This window comes from Notolepis coatsorum, assembly GCF_963971535.1.
Source record: "Notolepis coatsorum genome assembly, chromosome: 5".
Classification (NCBI taxonomy): domain Eukaryota; kingdom Metazoa; phylum Chordata; class Actinopteri; order Aulopiformes; family Paralepididae; genus Notolepis; species Notolepis coatsorum.
In genome coordinates, this window is record NC_140169.1 from 45,855,762 (window position 1) to 45,870,643 (window position 14,882).

The window sequence follows — 14,882 nt, forward strand, 5'->3', positions numbered from 1 at the left end:
GAAGAGCTACTGTAATATGACTGTGTGCAGGGGAAAGAGCTACTGTAATATGACTGTGTGCAGGGGAAGAGCTACTGTAATATGACTGTGTGCAGGGGAAAGAGCTACTGTAATATGACTGTGTGCAGGGGAAAGAGCTACTGTAATATGACTGTGCAGGGGAAAGAGCTACTGTAATATGACTTGTGCAGGGAAAGAGCTACTGTAATATGACTGGTGCAGGGAAAGAGCTACTGTAATATGACTGTGCAGGGGAAAGAGCTACTGTAATATGACTGTGTGCAGGGGAAAGAGCTACTGTAATATGACTGTGCAGGGGAAAGAGCTACTGTAATATGACTGTGTGCAGGGGAAAAGAGCTACTGTAATATGACTGTGCAGGGGAAAGAGCTACTGTAATATGACTGTGCAGGGGAAAGAGCTACTGTAATATGACTGTGCAGGGGAAAGAGCTACTGTAATATGACTGTGTGCAGGGGAAAGAGCTACTGTAATATGACTGTGTGCAGGGGAAAGAGCTACTGTAATATGACTGTGTGCAGGGGAAAGAGCTACTGTAATATGACTGTGCAGGGGAAAGAGCTACTGTAATATGACTGTGTGCAGGGGAAAGAGCTACTGTAATATGACTGTGCAGGGGAAAGAGCTACTGTAATATGACTGTGTGCAGGGGAAAGAGCTACTGTAATATGACTGTGTGCAGGGGAAAGAGCTACTGTAATATGACTGTGCAGGGGAAAGAGCTACTGTAATATGACTGTGCAGGGGAAAGAGCTACTGTAATATGACTGTGTGCAGGGGAAAGAGCTACTGTAATATGACTGGTGCAGGGGAAAGAGCTACTGTAATATGACTGTGCAGGGGAAAGAGCTACTGTAATATGACTGTGCAGGGGAAAGAGCTACTGTAATATGACTGTGTAGGGGAAAGAGCTACTGTAATATGACTGTGCAGGGGAAAGAGCTACTGTAATATGACTGTGCAGGGGAAAGAGCTACTGTAATATGACTGTGTGCAGGGGAAAGAGCTACTGTAATATGACCGTGTGCAGGGGAAAGAGCTACTGTAATATGACTGTGTGCAGGGGAAAGAGCTACTGTAATATGACTGTGTGCAGGGGAAAGAGCTACTGTAATATGACTGTGTGCAGGGGAAAGAGCTACTGTAATATGACTGTGCAGGGAAAGAGCTACTGTAATATGACTGTGCAGGGGAAAGAGCTACTGTAATATGACTGTGTGCAGGGGAAAGAGCTACTGTAATATGACTGCAGGGGAAAGAGCTACTGTAATATGACTGTGTGCAGGGGAAAGAGCTACTGTAATATGACTGTGTGCAGGGGAAAGAGCTACTGTAATATGACTGTGTGCAGGGGAAAGAGCTACTGTAATATGACTGTGTGCAGGGGAAAGAGCTACTGTAATATGACTGTGCAGGGGAAAGAGCTACTGTAATATGACTGTGTGCAGGGGAAAGAGCTACTGTAATATGACTGTGTGCAGGGGAAAGAGCTACTGTAATATGACTGTGTGCAGGGGAAAGAGCTACTGTAATATGACTGTGTGCAGGGGAAAGAGCTACTGTAATATGACTGTGTGCAGGGGAAAGAGCTACTGTAATATGACTGTGCAGGGGAAAGATCTACTGTAATATGACTGCAGGGGAAAGAGCTACTGTAATATGACTGTGTGCAGGGGAAAGAGCTACTGTAATATGACTGTGTGCAGGGGAAAGAGCTACTGTAATATGACTGTGTGCAGGGGAAAGAGCTGCTGTAATATGACTGTGCAGGGGAAAGAGCTGCTGTAATATGACTGTGCAGGGGAAAGAGCTACTGTAATATGACTGTGTGCAGGGGAAAGAGCTACTGTAATATGACTGTGCAGGGGAAAGAGCTACTGTAATATGACTGTGTGCAGGGGAAAGAGCTACTGTAATATGACTGTGTGCAGGGGAAAGAGCTACTGTAATATGACTGTGCAGGGGAAAGAGCTACTGTAATATGACTGTGTGCAGGGGAAAGAGCTACTGTAATATGACTGTGCAGGGGAAAGAGCTGCTGTAATATGACTGCAGGGGAAAGAGCTACTGTAATATGACTGTGTGCAGGGGAAAGAGCTACTGTAATATGACTGTGCAGGGGAAAGAGCTACTGTAATATGACTGTGCAGGGGAAAGAGCTGCTGTAATATGACTGCAGGGGAAAGAGCTACTGTAATATGACTGTGCAGGGGAAAGAGCTACTGTAATATGACTGTGTGCAGGGGAAAGAGCTGCTGTAATATGACTGTGTGCAGGGGAAAGAGCTACTGTAATATGACTGTGTGCAGGGGAAAGAGCTACTGTAATATGACTGTGTGCAGGGGAAAGAGCTACTGTAATATGACTGTGCAGGGGAAAGAGCTACTGTAATATGACTGTGTGCAGGGGAAAGAGCTACTGTAATATGACTGTGCAGGGGAAAGAGCTACTGTAATATGACTGTGTGCAGGGGAAAGAGCTACTGTAATATGACTGTGTGCAGGGGAAAGAGCTACTGTAATATGACTGTGCAGGGGAAAGAGCTACTGTAATATGACTGTGTGCAGGGGAAAGAGCTACTGTAATATGACTGTGTGCAGGGGAAAGAGCTACTGTAATATGACTGTGTGCAGGGGAAAGAGCTACTGTAATATGACTGTGTGCAGGGGAAAGAGCTGCTGTAATATGACTGCAGGGGAAAGAGCTACTGTAATATGACTGTGCAGGGGAAAGAGCTACTGTAATATAACTGTGTGCAGGGGAAAGAGCTACTGTAATATGACTGTGCAGGGGAAAGAGCTACTGTAATATGACTGTGTGCAGGGGAAAGAGCTACTGTAATATGACTGTGCAGGGGAAAGAGCTACTGTAATATGACTGTGTGCAGGGGAAAGAGCTACTGTAATATGACTGTGTGCAGGGGAAAGAGCTACTGTAATATGACTGTGTGCAGGGGAAAGAGCTACTGTAATATGACTGTGTGCAGGGGAAAGAGCTACTGTAATATGACTGTGCAGGGGAAAGAGCTACTGTAATATGACTGTGCAGGGGAAAGAGCTACTGTAATATGACTGTGTGCAGGGGAAAGAGCTACTGTAATATGACTGTGTGCAGGGGAAAGAGCTACTGTAATATGACTGTGTGCAGGGGAAAGAGCTACTGTAATATGACTGTGTGCAGGGGAAAGAGCTACTGTAATATGACTGTGCAGGGGAAAGAGCTGCTGTAATATGACTGTGTGCAGGGGAAAGAGCTACTGTAATATGACTGTGTGCAGGGGAAAGAGCTACTGTAATATGACTGTGTGCAGGGGAAAGAGCTACTGTAATATGACTGCAGGGGAAAGAGCTACTGTAATATGACTGTGCAGGGGAAAGAGCTACTGTAATATGACTGTGTGCAGGGGAAAGAGCTACTGTAATATGACTGTGTGCAGGGGAAAGAGCTACTGTAATATGACTGTGTGCAGGGGAAAGAGCTACTGTAATATGACTGTGCAGGGGAAAGAGCTGCTGTAATATGACTGTGTGCAGGGGAAAGAGCTACTGTAATATGACTGTGTGCAGGGGAAAGAGCTACTGTAATATGACTGTGTGCAGGGGAAAGAGCTACTGTAATATGACTGTGTGCAGGGGAAAGAGCTACTGTAATATGACTGTGTGCAGGGGAAAGAGCTGCTGTAATATGACTGTGTGCAGGGGAAAGAGCTACTGTAATATGACTGTGTGCAGGGGAAAGAGCTACTGTAATATGACTGTGTGCAGGGGAAAGAGCTACTGTAATATGACTGTGCAGGGGAAAGAGCTACTGTAATATGACTGTGTGCAGGGGAAAGAGCTACTGTAATATGACTGTGTGCAGGGGAAAGAGCTACTGTAATATGACTGTGTGCAGGGGAAAGAGCTACTGTAATATGACTGTGCAGGGGAAAGAGCTACTGTAATATGACTGTGTGCAGGGGAAAGAGCTACTGTAATATGACTGTGCAGGGGAAAGAGCTACTGTAATATGACTGTGTGCAGGGGAAAGAGCTACTGTAATATGACTGTGCAGGGGAAAGAGCTACTGTAATATGACTGTGTGCAGGGGAAAGAGCTACTGTAATATGACTGTGTGCAGGGGAAAGAGCTACTGTAATATGACTGTGTGCAGGGGAAAGAGCTACTGTAATATGACTGTGCAGGGGAAAGAGCTACTGTAATATGACTGTGTGCAGGGGAAAGAGCTACTGTAATATGACTGTGTGCAGGGGAAAGAGCTACTGTAATATGACTGTGTGCAGGGGAAAGAGCTACTGTAATATGACTGTGTGCAGGGGAAAGAGCTGCTGTAATATGACTGTGTGCAGGGGAAAGAGCTACTGTAATATGACTGTGCAGGGGAAAGAGCTACTGTAATATGACTGTGTGCAGGGGAAAGAGCTACTGTAATATGACTGTGTGCAGGGGAAAGAGCTACTGTAATATGACTGTGTGCAGGGGAAAGAGCTACTGTAATATGACTGTGTGCAGGGGAAAGAGCTACTGTAATATGACTGTGTGCAGGGGAAAGAGCTACTGTAATATGACTGTGTGCAGGGGAAATAGCTACTGTAATATGACTGTGTGCAGGGGAAAGAGCTACTGTAATATGACTGTGTGCAGGGGAAAGAGCTACTGTAATATGACTGTGTGCAGGGGAAAGAGCTACTGTAATATGACTGTGTGCAGGGGAAAGAGCTACTGTAATATGACTGTGCAGGGGAAAGAGCTACTGTAATATGACTGTGCAGGGGAAAGAGCTACTGTAATATGACTGTGCAGGGGAAAGAGCTACTGTAATATGACTGTGTGCAGGGGAAAGAGCTGCTGTAATATGACTGTGTGCAGGGGAAAGAGCTACTGTAATATGACTGTGTGCAGGGGAAAGAGCTACTGTAATATGACTGTGCAGGGGAAAGAGCTACTGTAATATGACTGTGCAGGGGAAAGAGCTACTGTAATATGACTGTGTGCAGGGGAAAGAGCTACTGTAATATGACTGTGCAGGGGAAAGAGCTACTGTAATATGACTGTGTGCAGGGGAAAGAGCTACTGTAATATGACTGTGTGCAGGGGAAAGAGCTACTGTAATATGACTGTGTGCAGGGGAAAGAGCTGCTGTAATATGACTGTGTGCAGGGGAAAGAGCTACTGTAATATGACTGTGCAGGGGAAAGAGCTGCTGTAATATGACTGTGTGCAGGGGAAAGAGCTAGTGTAATATGACTGTGTGCAGGGGAAAGAGCTACTGTAATATGACTGTGTGCAGGGGAAAGAGCTACTGTAATATGACTGTGTGCAGGGGAAAGAGCTACTGTAATATGACTGTGTGCAGGGGAAAGAGCTACTGTAATATGACTGTGTGCAGGGGAAAGAGCTAGTGTAATATGACTGTGTGCAGGGGAAAGAGCTACTGTAATATGACTGTGTGCAGGGGAAAGAGCTACTGTAATATGACTGTGTGCAGGGGAAAGAGCCACCAGGTGAATAAGCACCCATCTGTTCTCGAGGGTTTTTTGGTAAATGACTATTCAACTGTACATATATTTATTGAAATGCCTTTCCCCCCCCCCCCCCCCCCCGCACACAGGTCAACACCATATCCTGGAATGACACTGGAGAGTACATCTTGTCCGGGTCGGACGACACCTTTCTGGTCATCACCAACCCATACAACAGGAAGGTAAGGGCTTCACAACTTAGGCTGTGCATCTCCTCTGAAAATACCCCCACAAACCTGCACATAGACTTTGCTTTTCTTGGCTCTTGAAGAAGAGATTTTTTAAATCTCAATGAGGCTTTTTCTCTGGTTAAATAAATAGAAATTCAATATAAAATTGTTTCACAAATGGTAAAATACAAAAACAGCTATTGAGGCCTAATTATTCTTTATACAATCACAATAGTAGTTTCTTAAAGCTGTCATGTGGGTCATGTGACGAGTCCCACAATGCACGGCAGTACAGAGCCTTGTTCTTCCCTGGTCAGAGGCAGCCGGCTATAATGTGGATTACCGTCCTGTCTTTGGCAACGCTAACCTCAGTACCACAACGGCAACCAATTGACGTTAGGACCACTAGCTAATATTAGCTATCTAGCTAGCAACATCCCATGCATTTGTTTTGGTGTTGGTGTTGAGGACAGTATAGTTTGGCTATACCAGCTAGGTGTCACCAAGACAGACTAGAAGGCATTCATATTACAGTCGGCTGCCTCTGACTATGGAAGAACAATGCTCTGTGCAGCGTTGCATTGTGGGACTCCTCACATGACCCTCATGATGTCACAGCTTTATGAAACTACCATCGGCACTTAGTTACTTGTACATCAGTTGTGATGAAAATTAGCCCTTGTCTCAAGTAGGTTAAGATTGTTGCTAATAATAGACGACTGGTCTTAGATCTCTGTCAAATCAAGATCTCTGTCAAATCAAGATCTCTGTCAAATCAAGATCTCTGTCAAATCAAGATCTCTGTCAAATCAAGATCTGTCAAATAAAGATCTCTGTCAAATCAAGATCTCTGTCAAATCAAGACCAGCAACACTCATTCATACACACACAACCACTGCAATACACCAGCCCACGTCCCAGTTAATCAAAACCCCTGTTACTTCTCCGCTGTTCCTCAGGTCAAGAAGTCGATACGGTCAGGTCATCGCGCAAACATCTTCAGCGCTAAGTTCATGCCACACACCAACGACCAGGAGATCATCTCGTGCTCTGGAGATGGCATCATCTACTACACCCACACCGAGAAGAGCCAGGAGCACAACAGACAGTGCCAGTTCACCTGCCACTACGGAACGGCTTATGAGGTAAACCAGAGAGAGAGGAATATTATGGTCTTCCTGCGCCCCAGGACAGTTCAGTCAGTATGTTCTTCCTGTGCCCCAGGACAGTTCAGTCAGTATGTTCTTCCTGTGCCCCAGGACAGTTCAGTCAGTATGTTCTTCCTGTGCCCCAGGACAGTTCAGTCAGTATGTTCTTCCTGTGCCCCAGGACAGTTCAGTCAGTATGTTCTTCCTGTGCCCCAGGACAGTTCAGTCAGTATGTTCTTCCTGTGCCCCAGGACAGTTCAGTCAGTATGTTCTTCCTGTGTCTCAGGACAGTTCAGTCAGTATGTTCTTCCTGTGCCCCAGGACAGTTCAGTCAGTATGTTCTTCCTGTGCCCCAGGACAGTTCAGTCAGTATGTTCTTCCTGTGCCCCAGGACAGTTCAGTCAGTATGTTCTTCCTGTGCTCCAGGACAGTTCAGTCAGTATGTTCTTCCTGTGTCTCAGGACAGTTCAGTCAGTATGTTCTTCCTGTGCTCCAGGACAGTTCAGTCAGTATGTTCTTCCTGTGCCCCAGGACAGTTCAGTCAGTATGTTCTTCCTGTGCCCCAGGACAGTTCAGTCAGTATGTTCTTCCTGTGCCCCAGGACAGTTCAGTCAGTATGTTCTTCCTGTGCCCCAGGACAGTTCAGTCAGTATGTTCTTCCTGTGTCTCAGGACAGTTCAGTCAGTATGTTCTTCCTGAGGACAGTTCAGTCAGTATGTTCTTCCTGAGGACAGTTCAGTCAGTATGTTCTTCCTGTGCCCCAGGACAGTCCAGTCCAGTCAGTATGTTCTTCCTGTGCTCCAGGACAGTTCAGTCAGTATGTTCTTCCTGAGGACAGTTCAGTCAGTATGTTCTTCCTGCGCCCCAGGACAGTTCAGTCAGTATGTTCTTCCTGTGCCCCAGGACAGTTCAGTCAGTATGTTCTTCCTGTGCCCCAGGACAGTTCAGTCAGTATGTTCTTCCTGTGCCCCAGGACAGTTCAGTCAGTATGTTCTTCCTGTGTCTCAGGACAGTTCAGTCAGTATGTTCTTCCTGAGGACAGTTCAGTCAGTATGTTCTTCCTGAGGACAGTTCAGTCAGTATGTTCTTCCTGTGCCCCAGGACAGTCCAGTCCAGTCAGTATGTTCTTCCTGTGCTCCAGGACAGTTCAGTCAGTATGTTCTTCCTGAGGACAGTTCAGTCAGTATGTTCTTCCTGCGCCCCAGGACAGTTCAGTCAGTATGTTCTTCCTGTGCCCCAGGACAGTTCAGTCAGTATGTTCTCCCTGTGCCCCAGGACAGTTCAGTCAGTATGTTCTTCTTGTGCTCCAGGACAGTTCAGTCAGTATGTTCTTCCTGAGGACAGTTCAGTCAGTATGTTCTCCCTGTGCCCCAGGACAGTTCAGTCAGTATGTTCTTCCTGTGCCCCAGGACAGTTCAGTCAGTATGTTCTTCCTGTGCCCGAGGACAGTTCAGTCAGTATGTTCTTCCTGTGCCCCAGGACAGTTCAGTCAGTATGTTCTTCCTGTGCCCCAGGACAGTTCAGTCAGTATGTTCTTCCTGTGCCCGAGGACAGTTCAGTCAGTATGTTCTTCCTGTGCTCCAGGACAGTTCAGTCAGTATGTTCTTCCTGTACCCCAGGACAGTTCAGTCAGTATGTTCTTCCTGTGCCCCAGGACAGTTCAGTCAGTATGTTCTTCCTGTGCCCCAGGACAGTTCAGTCAGTATGTTCTTCCTGTGCCCCAGGACAGTTCAGTCAGTATGTTCTTCCTGTGCCCCAGGACAGTTCAGTCAGTATGTTCTTCCTGTGCCCCAGGACAGTTCAGTCAGTATGTTCTTCCTGTGCCCGAGGACAGTTCAGTCAGTATGTTCTTCCTGTGCCCCAGGACAGTTCAGTCAGTATGTTCTTCCTGTGCCCCAGGACAGTTCAGTCAGTATGTTCTTCCTGAGGACAGTTCAGTCAGTATGTTCTTCCTGTGTCTCAGGACAGTTCAGTCAGTATGTTCTTCCTGTGCTCCAGGACAGTTCAGTCAGTATGTTCTTCCTGTGCCCCAGGACAGTTCAGTCAGTATGTTCTTCCTGTGCCCCAGGACAGTTCAGTCAGTATGTTCTTCCTGTGCCCCAGGACAGTTCAGTCAGTATGTTCTTCCTGTGCCCCAGGACAGTTCAGTCAGTATGTTCTTCCTGTGCCCCAGGACAGTTCAGTCAGTATGTTCTTCCTGTGCCCCAGGACAGTTCAGTCAGTATGTTCTTCCTGTGCCCCAGGACAGTTCAGTCAGTATGTTCTTCCTGTGCCCCAGGACAGTTCAGTCAGTATGGTCTTCCTGAGGACAGTTCAGTCAGTATGTTCTTCCTGTGCCCCAGGACAGTTCAGTCAGTATGTTCTTCCTGTGCCCCAGGACAGTTCAGTCAGTATGTTCTTCCTGAGGACAGTTCAGTCAGTATGTTCTTCCTGTGCCCCAGGACAGTTCAGTCAGTATGTTCTTCCTGTGCCCCAGGACAGTTCAGTCAGTATGTTCTTCCTGTGCCCCAGGTAGGGATGGGAATTGATAGGATTTTATCGATACGATTCCATTATCGATTCTGCTTATCGATTCGATTCTTTATCGATTCTCTTATCGATACCTGATCAATTTATAATTTAAATAAATAAATTGGAAATGCAACAGAACTAAGCTGGTTAGAATAACAACATGCAACTTGACATTTCTGATTGTCATTTATTGTTGAGCCCCCATGTCAGGGGCGACAGTGGCTCGGGAGGTAGAGCAGTCGTCTGGCAATCCGGAGGTTCCCGGTTCGATTCCCGCTCCTCCCGGGCAGCGTGTCGATGTGTCCTTGAGCAAGACACTTAACCCCTAACTGCTCCCGATGAGCAGGTTGGCACCTTGCATGGTTGCCTGCGCCGTCGTTGTTTCAAGTTTCAAGTTTCTTTAATAGTTGTCATACAGAAGTACAGAATACTTTTATACAAAATACTTCTTACTGTTGCGCTCCAGAGACTGTGCAAGACAAGATAAGTATGAAATAAAATAACATAGTAAAATTAGAAGTAAAAAAATGAGGTCACAGTGTTCAGTTTAGACATATGTACAATGTTCGATGCAGAATAGACATAGTTACCATACAATATACAATACTGTGCAGTGTACTAATATACAATACTATATAGTGCAAGGCAGAAATGGAGAAATGGGACGAGGTGCAATTTAGGTACAATTCACAGTAGGTGTACGAGTTGTAGTGCAAATCCTTTATCAATAAATATAAAGTGTAGTTGTGAGAATGTGTGAGTGATTGGGTAAAATGTAAGGAACAAATTGTAAAGCGCTTTGGATAAAAGCGCTATATAAAAAAGCAGCCATTTACCATGTCAGAAAAATACAAAAAATAAAACATTAACTATAGCCTACACTTAAATAAAATAATGTATTTGAGATTCTCTTAAAATGTATTTATTTTTTTATTCTTAAACTAATTTAATCTATTGAATAACAGTCGTTATTCCTCTTGACTTCTGTCTCACACACACACACACAGACACACAGAGCTCCCTCCCCGGGCCCCTGTCCTGTAGGTATTGGCTTGTGTTGCTACACGGACACATTTGTATGTTGCACCATGGTACTTCCTGTCTGACGGACTCAGAGTAGAGACTTAGTAAATAAACAATCCGGCTCTTATTATATGTGAACTAAAGAGTACAATGTTTACACAACAGTCCCCACCCGCTGTTTTATTGTATTTGTACCTGTACTATCCGCTGTCAGCTGTTTATCTCTCTTTGTGAGCTTGATTAAATAGCGTTAGCTCACGTTAGCTAGCGATAGCTCCGCGGCTAATTTTAGCTCACCCTAAACTAAATCAATGACCATGTTCTAAAGCATTCAAGTAGTTTTCACTGCACATAGAAGTAGCCAAACAGCGGGAGCATTTCGGGAGCATATGACCAAAAGCCAGGCAATTTCGAGCCCTTAAGGAATCAAATATAGTCTGCCATGGCTACATGCTAACGCGCGCAACTGTAGGAAAAACCTGGCAGCGATAAGGGAATCGAAAGTCACAGGAGCCACACGGTTCCAGGCATCGGCCAATTAGGAACCGGTTCCCAACGGGAACCGGTTTTCGATTCCCATCCCTAGCCCCAGGACAGTTCAGTCAGTATGTTCTTCCTGTGCCCCAGGACAGTTCAGTCAGTATGTTCTTCCTGTGCCCCAGGACAGTTCAGTCAGTATGTTCTTCCTGTGCCCCAGGACAGTTCAGTCAGTATGTTCTTCCTGTGCCCCAGGACAGTTCAGTCAGTATGTTCTTCCTGAGGACAGTTCAGTCAGTATGTTCTTCCTGAGGACAGTTCAGTCAGTATGTTCTTCCTGTGCCCCAGGACAGTTCAGTCAGTATGTTCTTCCTGTGCCCCAGGACAGTTCAGTCAGTATGTTCTTCCTGAGGACAGTTCAGTCAGTATGTTCTTCCTGTGCCCCAGGACAGTTCAGTCAGTATGTTCTTCCTGTGCCCCAAGACAGTTCAGTCAGTATGTTCTTCCTGTGCCCCAGGACAGTTCAGTCAGTATGTTCTTCCTGAGGACAGTTCAGTCAGTATGTTCTTCCTGTGCCCCAGGACAGTTCAGTCAGTATGTTCTTCCTGAGGACAGTTCAGTCAGTATGTTTTTCCTGTGCTCCAGGACAGTTCAGTCAGTATGTTCTTCCTGTGCCCCAGGACAGTTCAGTCAGTATGTTCTTCCTGTGCCCCAGGACAGTTCAGTCAGTATGTTCTTCCTGTGCTCCAGGACAGTTCAGTCAGTATGTTCTTCCTGTGCCCCAGGACAGTTCAGTCAGTATGTTCTTCCTGTGCCCCAGGACAGTTCAGTCAGTATGTTCTTCCTGTGCCCCAGGACAGTTCAGTCAGTATGTTCTTCCTGTGCCCCAGGACAGTTCAGTCAGTATGTTCTTCCTGTGCCCCAGGACAGTTCAGTCAGTATGTTCTTCCTGTGCCACAGGACAGTTCAGTCAGTATGTTCTTCCTGTGCTCCAGGACAGTTCAATCAGTATTTGTGAACATGCACGATGCACCACTCTCTCCTAAAGCTAGAAATCAGAGCTTTCTATGGAGAGAACACTTAAATCCCTATTCTTGTTTATGCTGCTATTTTAATGCATTCTGCCACTTTGCACTCACTACATGCACTAGATTATTGTACTGTAAATTAGATCTGTTTTATTGTTGTTTATGCTACTATTTACCATAGAACCAAGATAAAACAATGTCAGGTTTTAAACTGTGTGGGTATCAAACAGGAAGAAAGACTGTCAGGTTTTAAACTGTGTGGGTATCAAACAGAGAAGAAAGACTGTCAGGTTTTAAACTGTGTGGGTATCAAACAGGAAGAAAGACTGTCAGGTTTTAAACTGTGTGGGTATCAAACAGGAACAAAGACTGTCAGGTTTTAAACTGTGTGGGTATCAAACAGGAAGAAAGACTGTCAGGTTTTAAACTGTGTGGGTATCAAACAGGAACAAAGACTGTCAGGTTTTAAACTGTGTGGGTATCAAACAAGAAGAAAGACCGTCAGGTTTTAAACTGTGTGGGTATCAAACAGGAAGAAATACTGTCAGGTTTTAAACTGTGTGGGTATCAAACAGGAACAAAGACTGTCAGGTTTTAAACTGTGTGGGTATCAAACAGGAACAAAGACTGTCAGGTTTTAAACTGTGTGGGTATCAAACAGGAACAAAGACTGTCAGGTTTTAAACTGTGTGGGTATCAAACAGGAAGAAAGACTGTCAGGTTTTAAACTGTGTGGGTATCAAACAGGAGGAAAGACTGTCAGGTTTTAAACTGTGTGGGTATCAAACAGGAGGAAAGACTGTCAGGTTTTAAACTGTGTGGGTATCAAACAGGAAGAAAGACTGTCAGGTTTTAAACTGTGTGGGTATCAAACAGGAAGAAATACTGTCAAGTTTTAAACTGTGTGGGTATCAAACAGGAAGAAATACTGTCAGGTTTTAAACTGTGTGGGTATCAAACAGGAAGAAAGACCGTCAGGTTTTAAACTGTGTGGGTATCAAACAGGAACAAAGACTGTCAGGTTTTAAACTGTGTGGGTATCAAACAGGGAGAAAGACTGTCAGGTTTTAAACTGTGTGGGTATCAAACAGGAAGAAAGACTGTCAGGTTTTAAACTGTGTGGGTATCAAACAGGAAGAAAGACTGTCCGGTTTTAAACTGTGTGGGTATCAAACAGGAAGAAAGACTGTCAGGTTTTAAACTGTGTGGGTATCAAACAGGGAAGAAAGACTGTCAGGTTTTAAACTGTGTGGGTATCAAACAGGAAGAAAGACTGTCCGGTTTTAAACTGTGTGGGTATCAAACAGGAAGAAAGACTGTCAGGTTTTAAACTGTGTGGGTATCAAACAGGAAGAAAGACTGTCCGGTTTTAAACTGTGTGGGTATCAAACAGGAAGAAAGACTGTCCGGTTTTAAACTGTGGGTATCAAACAGGAAGAAAGACTGTCAGGTTTTAAACTGTGTGGGTATCAAACAGGAAGAAAGACTGTCATGTTTTAAACTGTGTGGGTATCAAACAGGAAGAAAGACTGTGAGGTTTTAAACTGTGTGGGTATCAAACAGGAAGAAAGACTGTCCGGTTTTAAACTGTGTGGGTATCAAACAGGAAGAAAGACTGTCAGGTTTTAAACTGTGTGGGTATTGGTTCTTATCAATCAATAGTGTATTGTTATTGTCTGCATTGCTTTTATTCTGTCTATTTTACTGCCGTGAAACACTTTGGTCTGCAATTCTCGTATGAAAGGTGTTATACAAATACAATGTATTATTATTCAATCTGTAGTATGACTCGGGTGTACTGTAAAGGTGTTATACAAATACAGTTTATTATTATTCAATCTGTAGTATGACTCGGGTGTACTGTAAAGGTGTTATACAAATACAGTTTATTATTATTCAATCTGTAGTATGACTGGGGTGTACTGTAAAGGGGGCTGCTCCTTAGACAACGAGCTCTTACTTTATGACGCCATACAATGTTTGTGTGAGCTCTTACACCCACATTATGGTTTAATTGTTGTTCAGACCTAAACAATGCTAAAGTATAAACCTCATTTGAGTGCAAGGGCTCACACAAACATCTCATGGCCTCATGAAGTCAGACCTGTTGTCTATGGAGCAGCTGAGCCCCATGGAGCTCTATGGAGCACTGTAGCAGCTGAGTCCCATGGAGCTCTATGGAGCACTGGAGCAGCTGAGTCCCATGGAGCTCTATGGAGCACTGTAGCAGCTGAGTCCCATGGAGCTCTATGGAGCACTGTAGCAGCTGAGCCCCATGGAGCTCTATGGAGCACTGTAGCAGCTGAGTCCCATGGAGCTCTATGGAGCACTGTAGCAGCTGAGCCCCATGGAGCTCAATGGAGCACTGTAGCAGCTGAGTCCCATGGAGCTCTATGGAGCACTGTAGCAGCTGAGTCCCATGGAGCTCTATGGAGCACTGTAGCAGCTGAGCCCCATGGAGCTCTATGGAACACTGGAGCAGCTGAGCCCCATGGAGCTCTATGGAGCACTGTAGCAGCTGAGCCCCATGGAGCTCTATGGAGCACTGGAGCAGCTGAGTCCCATGGAGCTCTATGGAGCACTGGAGCAGCTGAGTCCCATGGAGCTCTATGGAGCACTGTAGCAGCCGAGTCCCATGGAGCTCTATGGAGCACTGTAGCAGCTGAGTCCCATGGAGCTCTATGGAGCACTGTAGCAGCTGAGCCCCATGGAGCTCTATGGAGCACTGTAGCAGCTGAGCCCCATGGAGCTATATGGAGCACTGTAGCAGCTGAGTCCCATGGAGCTCTATGGAACACTGGAGCAGCTGAGTCCCATGGAGCTCTATGGAGCACTGTAGCAGCTGAGCCCCATTGAGCTCTATGGAGCACTGGAGCAGCTGAGCCCCATGGAGCTCTATGGAGCACTGTAGCAGCTTAGTCCCATGGAGCTCTATGGAGCACTGTAGCAGCTGAGCCCCATGGAGCTATATGGAGCACTGTAG

The 14,882-nt window shown here is 45.5% G+C and overlaps 1 protein-coding gene across 1 annotated transcript in view; it reads left to right on the plus strand.

Moving 5' to 3' along the window:
- The first annotated feature begins 5,637 nt into the window (after positions 1-5,637).
- LOC311228654 (DDB1- and CUL4-associated factor 6-like) overlaps positions 5,638-14,882 on the plus strand; it is a 194,811-nt gene continuing 185,566 nt past the window's right edge. The window contains exons 1-2 of the mRNA XM_084314584.1: positions 5,638-5,724; positions 6,672-6,857. Of these exons, the coding sequence (XP_084170710.1) occupies positions 6,726-6,857 (132 nt within the window). The 5' untranslated portion in view covers positions 5,638-5,724; positions 6,672-6,725. The remainder of the gene's footprint in view (positions 5,725-6,671; positions 6,858-14,882) is intronic.